Below are 13593 nucleotides of genomic sequence, written 5' to 3'. Positions count from 1 at the left end.
CAGGGGCTCATTTTCTGAAGTTCTTGCCCTCCTTTAGGGAATTGCTGAGCTATTGTTGAGCTGTAGGTGTAAATCAAAGGAAGATGAACCAAAAATAAATGCTGCACGTTCAAAAAGTCTAAGGCACATTGGAGTTTAGATTTATCAGCCTCTCTGTCACTACAACTGCTGCAGGAAATTAAAACATGCAAATAGCATATGGTCTTCCACTACTTTATCTTTGTCTTGTTGACTATTATTAGAATAGTCTTGCTTTCCTTAATCTACAAATCTGTCATCAACAACAGCAAATATAACTTCCTTTCTTCTGTTACTTTCAGTCACCTTTGATTTACAAGGGAAATATTAAGCAGGCAAGCACTGAGAAAAATGTTCAGCAAAAGATCAAAGGGGCAAACGCAAAGACAAACTGTTAGACTGGGGTCATACACCACTCCTCAAATAGAATCTATAACCAAAACCATCCATCTTGTGATGTAACAGTAAAAAGAAATTGCATTCTTAGCTCTATTTTAATAAATAAATCTCTCTTCGAATCCTGCTGACAGACATTTGAAAGTTAGCCCTGATGTTCAGTCTTTGGCTTTGATGAACCTTTCTAACCTGCACTGCTATGCTTAGGAAACTTCGGCTCAGAACAAAGACTCTGTTTATTTATGTTGCACAGCAGGTTTTGGACTAGGATAAAAAATATAATTAACCCTTTGTACCATTATTTTACCTATAGTAGCAGAGTCTTTTGCTGGGAGCTTTGTCAAATCAGGGATTGAAGTGTTCATTCATGGATTTCTAAAGTCCAGATTCCTGTGTTGGAGTTTCTTTTCATTAAATAAGGATTAGACATTTTGAGAAAACTAAGCACCTGTTGGGTGCTGGTAAAGCATAGGCTTTTAAGTACACACTTAAATCCCCTTGGATTCAACTTTGCTATACACAGGACTTGTGCAAAAGAGTATTTGATAAAATATCTCAATCGCTAATTCGAGTGGAAAGTACGAACAGTCTAGGCACCATTATCAAATCTGGTGCACAGAAATCAGTGACACATGGCACAAGGTTTTATAGACCACCCAAAGTCTAACACTGAGACTATACTGAGGCTATTTAAAGGGTTAGAAAACACCACTAATGTAAATTATTCTTTGCTCTACTATAAATATGAATGTGTGTTTTAATCTAGTATCTTAAAATTAGGGTAGGTCTATGATGTATTTTAGAGACAGTCCAACAGAGAGCTACAAAGATGATTAGGGAACTAGAGCATCTCTCTTATGAAGCAAGGCTGTTTAGACTGGAAAAGAGAAGACTGAGAGGAGATCATGAATGCTTATAAATATCTAAGGGCTGGGTGTTAAGAGGATGGGGCTAGTCTCTTCCGTGGTGCCCAGTTATAGCAGAAAGTTCCATCAAAACATAAGGAAAAACTTCTTTGAGGGTGATGGAACACACTGCCCAGAGAGTTACAGAATCTCCTTTTCTGAAGAGTTTCAAAACCTGCCTGGATTTGTTCCTGAACCAGATCTGGGTGAATCTTCTCTAGCAAGAGGGTTGGACTTGATGATCTCCAGATGTTCCTTTTGACCCCTAAAATTCTGTGATAACAAAACTTGGCAGAAAATTTCTTTTTAAGAAACTTGGGTATTTCCTTCTTCCTTCTCTGAGCTGTACTGCAACTGAAATCTGAAAGATGGCAGTTTCTCTTTTAATGGTATCAGATAGATTTGCGGTCTGCAGAACTAGGAAAAACAAACTGCAGAATAAAGACAGTGACTTGAATTGATTTTTGGAAAATGCTATCGTCCTTTGTCCTTTCAGGTGTTTAGGTCTCAGCTCAGATCTATGCTCAGATACATGCTTGTGTTCTGAAGTTTTTAAAATAAGGCCTGTTATCCAGGAATTTAATTTAAGGTTCTTTAGAAAAAAAAAAAAAAGGGGGAAAGCCCCACAGAATGAAAAACAAAAGCCAAACGGAAATCCTATACTTATGTTTCTCTTCCTGGTCTTTAAATGTTTCCTTGTCATTGTTTGGCTATATAATGTTATCAGCACAGTGAAGCAGATGTCTGGAATGACTAGCATTTTCTGTGGAGTGAGGACTGGTGTAATCATGCAAAGACTACAGAGAAGGTTAATCTTGCTATTTAATTTTTGGTCTCTATACAACTTAATTTCATTCATCCTGTAGGTTTAAAAAAAACCCAACAAACAGAAAAATAATCCTATTAAATCCATTGTCTTCCTTGCTTTCTTTATTTTACCTGTACCAATGAATAAGACATCATACTGCCCATCTTCAGCTTCCACTCTGTCCACTGCTATTTGCTTAAGATTATATTTTCCATCAGTTTTAACTAGTATTGGTCTCTTATGAACAGGCTTGATGGGCTGATACATCAGTGGATGACTCCTAGCAAAATGGACAGCTTCATCAGGGTAGTCTTTTGTGGTAGTGTACAGACCACCATTCACCTTGCTGGCACACTGCGAAAACATAAAACAAAGGTTATCATAAAGGTTTGACAAATAAATTGTCAATGACAGGCCTCATTTTCAGGTGTAATGAAGAGTCTACAGAAAACCTGTCTCAAAAATAAGCATAGAAGACCACAGGGAAAACTGGGACCACAAGTTCTGTGCTTTGTGCATATGTGTGGATTATTAACCTTGAGAAGTCAAAAAGAAATTCTGAACAGAACTTTGGTGTTGCCATGTTTAGAAAGAGAGAGCTTCTTCTTCTCTGTCGTACTAAGAGCAGAATAAATGGAGATTTTGTCAAAAAACTGTTTGTGTCTTCCCTAGATTCGTATTGAAGATGTAATCAAAATGTCCAGTGACAAGAGTTAGGAGAAAGGGGTTTCCTATTCCAACAGAGAAACAACCATGTAAAGTCAGCAGAATACTAATGCTTGAAATCAGTCTCTGCTCTTATTACTTTTGACTGCAAAATGTATTACCATAAGAAACTAAGCATGCTTTAAAATTATGCCAGCAGCAACAGTAATTCTTGCTCTCAGGCATTCTAACAGTATTACATTTGATTCTCATTCCTAACTCATGATGACAGTATTATATATCACTGTTTAGTTTGAAATGTCTATGTTTGTATTGATAAATCTACTGTTTTGCAAAGCAAATAGACTTTATGGCAATGATTGATTAAAAGACGCTTATTCCTTCAGTCAAAAGTGCAGTTAGGGATAATTTAATGCGTTAAACAGAGAAGTTAATTTTAGGATGTCTTGTAAAGGATATAGTGTTCCATACCAAACATAGATTCTACATTTCCAGTTTGCTTCATAATGTCTAATTGAAACCATTTATGATGAAGCTGGAAATATCTCAGTAACCATTTACTTTCTCCAAACATTCATAAGACAGTGTGGGTTTAGCAGCATTTCAAGCAAAGCCACAGTAGCAGCCTTTCTCTATTTAAATTGGATTTTTCAATCAATAAAATGAAATAAAATATTCTTTATGTTTACTAGAAACAGTAATTTTAAACTTGTGGTCAACTGTAATTGAAGACAACAAACTCCTGCACTTGTCAAGTGGAGCAATGTTTGTTTCCACATTTTGGACTTAGCTACAGGGAAGTATTTGTTCAGTGTTGACTTTAAAGTAATTGTCTAATCAACCTAGTGATGGAATTTCTCTGGCTGTTTGCAATAACAGGACAGAGCTGGAGCATGAGGCTAAGCCTCTGCTTTCCATACACTCCACTGCATATCAAGGCATTCCCAGGTAAAGATCTAACCCTGGAAAAAATAATAGAAAACAAATCATTCACAACATATTTAAACAAAATCAAGTAGTCTAGAAGGGAAACAGTAGATGTAGCCATCCGAAATCTATGAGCACCATTTTTGAAGTAGCTGATGTCATTCCCAGAAGCCTCACAGTCTAAATGCACTAGATAATCAGTGAATCAGGAGCAGAGATTATGGCACAAGCAGTGCTTCAAGCAGACATCAGAGCAGTGGATTTCAGAGTCTGTCAGAATCCATGTGACCCTTAACTGTGTTTTCTTCTTTCTTTTGCTTTAGATTATACTTTGATTCCTTATAAATTCCATCTTTATTCTTTCAATAGCTATGGTCAGAGTGCTGATTTTCAGAGATGCCTAATAGGTTATTTTTGGCCTCTTGTCGCTGTCACTTCTATAATGGGAAAGGTAGCCCACTACCTTTCAGTTTACCAATATGCTGACCTGTTCTTTGGAGGGTGGAACCTAAATCTGTGGTCTCTAGCTCAAAACATGGTTTCCTTTCATGCTATTGCAAAAGAATTGAAAAAGACATGTGATGTAAAGGAGCATCCCAAAATGAGTCAACGAATCCTTCCTTAGCAGGCACAGCCAACTGCTTCAGTCTCTAATGTGCTCTGCGATGTAACAAACATGGTTACATTGATTAACACCCAGTAAAAACCTGGTTCCTCATCTAACTTGTTCCATGACATTAGGAAAATCACTTAAGCACTTATATCTGTTTGAACTCCTGTGTCTTGCCTGTTGGGGAGGCTACAATCCAGTCTGACTCAAATGTGATCATTCAGAGCCAAGGAAGAGAAGCACTGAAAAAAAGTGGTAGTTAGGGCAGCCCTTCTGTAAATCGTCAGCTTGGCTGAAGTGCTGGCTCAGTGTTCTCCCTTTCTTGCCAAAAGACCACCATTTAATCTTCAGTGCTAGGAGATATGAATGTAATGACTGTAGTCATGAATACTGAGTCCATTTATATGTTTAATGCTAGTCCAAATAACATACATAAGGTGTTCTACTGCCTTGAAAAAGAGATGAATACCACTTAAGAAACTTGAAATGCATCATCTTTGTAAAATACATAACCATTCTGCAATCCATGCATGGTACTCTCTCCTTATTTGGTAAAACTCCAAAAACTATAAATGTGCTAATCAAAATGTCAAATGCAAAATTCACTTGAATTTAAACACTTTGCTCAAAATATGATAACTTAATTATCTGACTTTTTAATCCTAACCTAACATCAATGACTTTGATCTACATCAAACAAACGAGAAAATATTTGGTATTGATGTCAGCACTGCTACACTGGTAGTTCATTGGCCAAGATGGACAAATCATATTCATAATGTTTAAATCCTAGATAATCCTTTTTTGGAGCATCTACTTCTGTATTTTGACTTATATCTGTAACCCCAAGAGAAGCAGGGGAAAACATAAATTTACAATGAGAGAGGACATGCATTTGAAATCATACTACAGGAAGAAAAGCTATGCTTGCATGGACTAAAGTTAATAGGCTTTTCTACTTCTCATTCCTCTAATTCAGTGATAAATGAATTGTATAGAATGTTTATTTCTGCAAATGATTACTTTTAGTATAAAAGAGAATATTGGTTGAGTTAGCAAAGGAAAAACAACACTGAAAGTAATGATCCAGCTGCAATTTGTTCCACTGCTAAGCCCAGGAAAGGGAGACCAGTGAGAAGACAAAGAGGTGAAGCGTGAAAACAGGGGGGGATAAGAAATTGTATTCTGAAAAGATACAGGGAGAAACAATTGTGCTTCTCTGGATTAGCCTGGCATTACCTGCTGTGGGGCTCCTCCTGTCTTGTGACAGGAAGGGAAAGGTGATGGAAGCCCTGGTTGTGCCCTGGTTGTGTACTGTTGGTGGGCAGCTGTAATGCAAAGGGCATCCTCAAGGGACAGTGATGTGGGACTACTCTTCTAAGTAGATTCTACTTCTAAGATACTTCTAAAACACTACAGGGACAGAAAATTCAGAAGCACCAGAAAACCAGAGTGACACAGGAAAAGGGTTTGAAATGAGGATTATTTGCATGGCCTTTGAAAAATCAACCCAAAAAATTAAGAGTCCATTGTAGAAATTAATTGCTTGTCTTTAAGTCATGCATTTGTGATTTCCTCCTAAATTTCTGTTTACCAGAGGAAAAATCCAAGTGCCAAGCAGGGACAATTCTCTACATGGCAGCACTTGTATGGTTTCAGAGTGTGCTACAATGGTTTCCAGAGTAATTGCATTTTCAAAAAGTCTTGTTTCTTTTCTTCATTTAATGCTTATTTAAAAGAAAATAAATTTGTAAAAAAATATGAAAATTAAGGAAAAAAAAGAGTGTTTTGCTGTGTTTGGGTCTTTGAAATGTTTTAATATTTCTATATTCTCTGTGAAGAGTACAGAACACAAATGTTAATAAGCTTAGGAACTTGATTTGAAGTTAATAAAACTCACTCTGTGATGTGTAAAAGCAAATCAGTGAATTGTGAGGATGTTAGATCATTGCTTCTAGAAAGAATCTGTCTTGAGAGAAGAACCTCCTGTGATGGAGGAGTTACTCCTTATCTACAAACCAGTTTATTCTGATCAATTACTTTTGTTAAAAAATGATGTCCCATTTCTAACCTGGGCACTGGTCTAAATTATAGAAACATTGAAAATAGATACTTTTTGGGAAAAGTGATGAGAAAAGGAACCAAAATCACCTGATCTTGAAATAGTGGACCACCTTTTTATATATCTTCCTTTAACACTTGCTAAATGCCTTCAGTTTAGCAGGAAATTGACAGAAAGTGAACTGCCTTGGGTAAGCTTGTTTTTTCCAGTAATAATGTCATTTACATCAGATAATTTTGCAGGTATCTAAACTATATTTTAATGTAAATATCGGTATGTGTTTCTACCTCATCTGAGCTTTTTTTCTCAAGTCAGTAGGGACAATTTGTTCCACTGAAAATTCCATTAGAAAAAAACCCTTATGATTCACTCAATGTAGTTAAATAAATTTGATTTCTCTCTCTCTCTCTCTTTTTCTTTTTATTTGGCAATTAGATTAAAGTTATCAAGGTTTAGATGTGAAAAATACGTCACCAGCTAAATTTAGAGGAAAAGCTGTGCTAGGCTCAATAGAAAATGGCTTCCTTCCCACACGATCCACTATTGCTTCTGAACACAGCATGTGACCCAGCTTTTAGAGGTAGTTCTTTCTATCTCTTTTGCCTGAAGTCTTAACTTTGGACCTTAGGATGTTAACATAAGGTTGCTAAATTTAAGTCCCAACAAGATTTTTTAAAAAACTTACATACCTATTTCCAGTATTTTCCTTTGGGAAATATATGGTTCTAGCACATAATTGGATTTATTGCTGAGCACTTTGTCAGAAATGCTAGAGTACATATTCAAAGAAGGACATGCTGGAGAAAGTCCATAGGAAGGTCATGAAAATGACCGGAGAGCTGGAGCACCTCTGCTACAAGGACAGGCTGAGGGAGCTGGGATTGTTCAGCCTGGAGAAGAAAAGGCTTCAGGGAGACCTGAACCTGAAGAGGGCCTACAGGAAGTCTGCAGAGGGACTGCTTCAAAATGTTTGGGACAATGGTTTGAAACTAGAGAAGAGTAGATTTAGGCTTGATGTTAGGAACAAGTTCTTTACTGTGAGGGTGGTGGAAGACTGGAATAGGTTGCCCAGCGAAGCAGTTGAGACCCCATCTCTGGAGATAACCAGGGTGAGGCTCAACAAGGCTCTGAGCAACCTAATCTAATGGAGAATGTCCTTGATCAATGAAGGGAGGTTGGACGAGATTACCTTTGGAGGTCCCTTCCAACTCAAAACATTCTATGATTCTATGAGATGTATCCTGGACTGTGAAGTCAGGAAGATTAGTATATGAGCAGTAGCCTGCTTTTTCTTACTGGATTTATTTAGATAGCAAAGGAATGGAAAATAGATTGCACTTACCAAACCAGGTCTAGGATAAGGTACTTTTCCTTCATACAGAGCCCAGTGGTATTCTGGTCCTTCTTTGTGTGCATATGGTCCATTGAAAGCTGCTCGGACACTGGCCATGTGGTAAACACAGACAGCATATCCTCTAAATATATTGCTGTGAAGTAAAATTCAAATATATTATTAAAGAAAGACGTCACATTCTGTATGTAATAATGCTGATATTATTGTTTTGTTTAAAATAAGCCACATATTAACAATCTTCAGGGAGATAAAAATATTTGTTGCTTGCTGTATGCTTTTCTTATAACTGCTGTGTCCAATGCTCTTTAGAAAGTCTTTAATATATTTATATTCATAACATTTCTGTGAGGAAGCTTCATGTTGTTATCTCATAATATGAAAATGAAGAACACAGGCTCTAAACTACTTATTTATAAACACAAATGAAGAGCAGCAAACTGAACTTAGGACTGATATGTCTTTGGTTAATTACTTAAGCAGTTAACCTTTTTATTCTCTAGGATTTTTCCTGTTGTTAGTTTGGAATTATGAGAATTATCCAGTTCTGTTTGAAATGAGGAGAAGTTTTTTGTATTTAATGAGACTGATGGTTGGTGTTAGTTACATCACCAAGATCTAATTTCTATGTAGATCAATCCACATAGAAGTTTCATTTTAACTTTTACATTTTATTAAATTTATTTATTAGTTCCAGAAAATCAAATAATTATTTTTTTAAAGAACATCAGTGCTCTCTACAAAGTTAACTCTGAAAGCTTCCAGTCATTTTAATTAGTTGCCTACCTTTCTATACTGACATGGGGAACCAGTAGGACATTCTAGGTGACTAGAAGACAAGATCTACCTTGCTTTATTCCAAGCAAATAAATCAGGAGAGAGAAATAATGCCAAAACCACAGTTGCTTCTAAGCTAACAGCTGGATATGCAAGAAACAAGTGTTGTGTGTTTACCCTTGAACTAGACTGCAGTGGATAAGGAGACCAAGAGCAACATCACAGCTAGTATTTTAGGCTTCACTAAGAAGTTTACAGGAATTTAAGTTGCTATCTACTTACAATGGATCTCTTAGAGCAATACAGGTGGCTCTGATGGGCCACTCTTGTAAGCATGCAGAAATGTGATTTACTTTGATGTTAGGAAATTTTCAAGCAGAGAAACATTTAATTAATTTATGATCCTGATAGCCTGGATCACTGACTGAGACTTCAGGAGCTTTTACATTAACAAGGAAGTCCACTGTGAATAGCACAGGGTTTAAACTGTTTACTATGTGTTTGGTAAGGCATGTTTATCATCCAGCTTCTATCTCTTCAACAGGCTGTTCAAACATTCCTCTGTGGCTGCTCTTATTTCTTCTAGTTGTTTACCTTGTAGTGTTGAAGAGGCCAAATATAACTGGATTTTTGTTATCACGAGTTTGCAGCAAAAATACATCCTCTGTGAAATACAAATGGAATATTATTGGTAGTGAACAAATTTTCTCAGCCCCAAAAGAGAAATTTCAATGCTTGTTAAAAATGTAATCCTATTTTACTTATATTTGCTTTTAGACAGATTTTGAAAGAAAATTTTAAACCAAACACAATATGTAAAGTCCTAACTGATGATATTCATATATTCACATTCACATATATTCAAATATTCACATATTCATATATGCTGGAAACAACACTGACCACCACTCCCTATTAATTAATACAAGTGTAATGTTTGACAGTAGGATGTGTTATCATGGAATTATATGTTTTGTATGGTAGTTTTAAGTTTGGTGCAGTCTAGGTTATTTACCTAATTCATCAAAATATGTATCAATTCCATTTCTCCCGGGCACAGAGCAAACTAGCCTGGTTTTGAGGAAAGTGCTCCATTTATTCACAAGCATCCGCTGGCCTCCCATATCATTCTGCATAAAAAAAGCAAACACTGATGGTAATTTGAATGAGTAAGTCTAGAAGCACAAACATCTCTGCTGAATTAGCTGCTCATTATATCTTTTAATGTCAAAACCATGCATTTCCAAACTACATCTCTATTACTAGTGTGATTTCTCTGGAGTCAGTTTTCAAGTATCATTTCACCGATCAAGTCCAGATCTCACTAACATCTGTGGATTTGTAAGAATTTGTTAATTCTGTGTTGCACCCAGGGAGAGTTTTAAGTATGCAATGGTAAATCTTTTCTATTGCTCATTTTTGTAATTGGAAGTACTGAGTATGTTAGCATAGTTTAGTTTTGTTTTAGGAGCTCAGTGAAGGATTAGATCAACCCATTTGAAAACGGAAGGCCTGAATCTGTCGACAGAGCTGGTACAAATGGGGCCAGTCTGAGGCAAGCATCTACGTGGTATTCAACATGAGCCAGTAGTGCACTCATGCAGCCCAGAAGGCAAATCATGTCCTAGGCTCCATCAACAAGAGTGGGGCCAGCAGGACAGGAGAGGTGATCCTGCCCATTTAACTTTGTGATTTGAGACCCCACCTTGAATACTGCAACCAGTTCTGGTGTCCCCATCATAAGAAGGACACAGAACTGTTGGAGTGAGTCCAGAGGAGGGCCACAAAGATGATCCAAGGGCTGGAACACCTCTGCTATGAGGATAGGCTGAGGGACCTGGGTTGTTGAGCGTAAAGAAGAGAAGACTCCGGGGAAACCTTACAGCTGCCTTCCAGTACCTGAAGGGAGCCTACAGGAAAGCTAGAGAGGGACTTTTCATAAGGGTGTCTAGAGTTAGGACAGAGAGGATTAGTTCTAAGCTGAGGGTTTTAGACTGGATCTTAAGAAGAAGTTCTTCAATATGAGAATGGTGAGACTCTGGAATAGGTTGCCTAGAGAGGTTGGGAATGCCCCCTTCCTGAAGGTGTTTAAGGCCAGATTGGATGAGGCCTTGAGCAACCTGATTTAATCGAGAAGCATCCCTGCCCATGACAGGGATGTTGGAGAAGATGATCTCTTAGGTCACTTCCAACCTAGGCCATTCTATCTTTCTGTGATATGATTCTAACAATTTCTCAGCAGCTTTAAATAATTTCTGCTTTACTATGTCTGTCTCATCTCTTTCTTGCTGTTGGGACTGTTGGATTTTCAAGAAAAGAAGGCATTTAGTACTACTTATTAATCAGATTCTGTAAGCTATGGGTAGTGTCCTCAGAGCTGTGACCTTATTCTCAGAAGATGCAACTGGTTGCTGAAGGCTCTGTTCTAGGCTTGCAAAACTCCTCTCACAACTTCATTCTAAACTACTGGAATTAATTGATTTCTCCAACTTCACATTGAGATTTTACAAAACCAGACATCCATTTTCCTCAGAAAAACAGAAAGGCAAAGTGCCCCTATGCTGCAAAAGCTGTTATAGCTCAGGTAAAAATGTAAAAAGCCAGTTCTTGAGTTACCAGCTAGCTACTTTTTGTATTCATTACATTAAATTTGTATTATAGTACATGGCTGTGAACTTAATGTCCAGATGATAAAGGATTTGGAGCTTTGGAAAAGTGTGGAAGAAAAGTCTGTGGTATTTTGATTTAAACGACGGCTAGAGAGAAGACATTCAGTTGGATTTATTTCAGATTAGGGGGAATTATTGAAATAATCTACTAGAACATAAGCCAAAGAATTCTACTTCAGATGTTGAAGCAGGTTTGAATTCAGAAAGAAAACTTAGGAAACAACGTCTTAGGCTGGAATGTGGAACTTCACATACTTCAGATGTTTTAAGTTATACATGAGTACTCCTTAAGAAATTTAAATAGTATGCTGGTAAGCATATGTGACATATACTATACATTGAGATGACAGAAGATTTCTAACTTGCCTTCTACTCTTTGCCCAATAGTTTTAGGAATGTATCCCTTACAGTTAGGAGCTGGAACATACATTTTTCAGAAAAAAAATATCAGATAAGAAATAAACTTCTTATTCCTTCCTTTAAACAAGCATATGTATTTCCAGTGGGAGAGCTCTGCTCATCAGCTTTATTGCAGTTCAATTAATAGAAAAGGAATGCACTCAAACTCTATCAGTTTTTCAGAGGGACCAATTATGGGCAGTTTAATCTAGGGGATCGTATGTTAACAGTGTTCCTCTCCAGCAGCTGCTCAAGATCTCTTGCCTGTATGTGGGACCAGGGAGCCAAAGAGAGATGGAATCACAGCCTGGCCCCATGGTTCAGTTTACTATCTGCACAATTTTCCTTAAATGCTATAAAGAAGAAGGGGAATGAGAGATAAAATGAAAACACCAATTAGCTGCCAAAGCACTCTGTAGGTGGTTGACATTGCACCCCTCCATAGTACCCATGAAAATCAGAAGGGTTTTTAAAATGTACAAAATCAGAGAACTGCTGTGTTTGGCAGGGACCTTTGGAGATTTTTCTAGTCCAGCTGCTCTGCTCAAAGTTACTTTAAGTAGGTTACTCATCAAATTGCTCAGGCTGTGACCAGTCAGGTTTTGATTATCTACAAGGATGGAGACTGGGCAAACTGTGTTGCCTATGTTCAGCCACCCTGACAGTAAAAAAAATATTTCTTACATTCATATGTAATTTTACGTGTGTCAGTCTGTGCTCATTGACTTCTGTCCTGTCCAGCTGTCTGATAGGGTAGCCATTGACACTGCATAAATGTAGGTGAGTTAAGTCTACTCCTTGATGGAATAAGAGAAAGGCAAGAGGGAAATGTCAAATAGGACTGGTATTTTGGCTGGTCCTGTCACCAGGAATGTGAGGGAGCATCAACTCATGTTAGCTGTGAGAGCTGCAAGAATCCCTGGATCTAAAGGCAACACTGAGGGTGGTGGAACCTTGATCTGATTTGGATGGTAAGAGAGTCCTGTGAGCAACTGTTATTACTCTTACAACATATCAACACAAAGATATATGGAGCTGAATAACAAGATTTCTGAACATTGCCCTCTTCTTGCAGCAAAATTCAACTTCAAGCCCAGAATTTGGATTGCTTTTAAATTTTTTAGTGTTAAAGGCTATTTTCATTCAGTCCTATAATTTGCTCTCACATAGAACCATAGAATGGCTTAGTTTGGAAGGGACTACATCTACTCCAACCTCCCTGCCATGGGCACACCTCACAACTCATCCAATCTGGCCTTAAACACCCCCAAGGAGAAGGTATCTATAATGTCATGTGTTGACAGATGCCATATTTGTCTGGGGGAGAAGGGAATCAGAAAAAGGATCTTACCGCACATATGCGTCCCACTCTGGTATATATGGCATGAGCACTTGTCTCAGCCTCTAATGCTTTCTCAGTAAAGAAGAAATATACTTTGTTATCATCGTGGTCTTCATTGTCAGGAATCATGTAAGACCCAACAAATTTTGGTTCTTTAAAAGAAAACAAAAATTAATTGAATTCAAGTAGACTAAAAGGTTCTCTTAATCTTTTCAATCCTTAAAATTATCTGATAGAAAAAAAATTAAAAATATTAAAGAATCAGGGGTCTGTCAATCAGAGAGCTGCTAAAGGGGAATACAATGGTAAAAAGTGGATTTTTTTTTTCCTTTTCTGTCTAGAGAACATGTGGAATACATTAACGTCAAAATATTTTTAGAGCTCCAAGTCACACATCAATATTCCTTTGTATGTGTTCAAGAAAAAGACCTCTTTTCAATCCTGTTCTCTGAGTTTTATATATTTTAATTCGGATTAGGCCAAAACTTGGCAGTAATATTCACGTAATCATTCTGGATCTCATATGAACCAGGTGTAGAAATGTCAACTTCAGACAAAGAGGCTTTTAGATCAAGAAAAAACTCTGGTAGTTCAGCTAATAGATGTTAGATGAAAATATGTATCTTTGTAGATAGAATATGCCTTGTGTATCTTTGTCATGAA

General features: G+C 37.2%; 1 protein-coding gene across 1 annotated transcript in view; it reads right to left on the bottom strand.

Moving 5' to 3' along the window:
- The window catches only part of SEMA3E (semaphorin 3E), a 126017-nt gene that overhangs the window by 13945 nt on the left and 98479 nt on the right, over positions 1-13593 (bottom strand). Inside the window, exons 7-11 of the mRNA XM_054399377.1 lie at positions 12940-13082; positions 9536-9650; positions 9115-9184; positions 7735-7879; positions 2259-2481 (exon numbers count right to left, since the gene is read on the bottom strand). Coding sequence (XP_054255352.1) covers positions 2259-2481; positions 7735-7879; positions 9115-9184; positions 9536-9650; positions 12940-13082 — 696 coding nt within the window. The remainder of the gene's footprint in view (positions 1-2258; positions 2482-7734; positions 7880-9114; positions 9185-9535; positions 9651-12939; positions 13083-13593) is intronic.

Source organism: Indicator indicator, chromosome 3 (assembly GCF_027791375.1).
Source record: "Indicator indicator isolate 239-I01 chromosome 3, UM_Iind_1.1, whole genome shotgun sequence".
Taxonomy (NCBI): domain Eukaryota; kingdom Metazoa; phylum Chordata; class Aves; order Piciformes; family Indicatoridae; genus Indicator; species Indicator indicator.
This window is presented reverse-complemented; position numbering and strand designations above follow the sequence as displayed.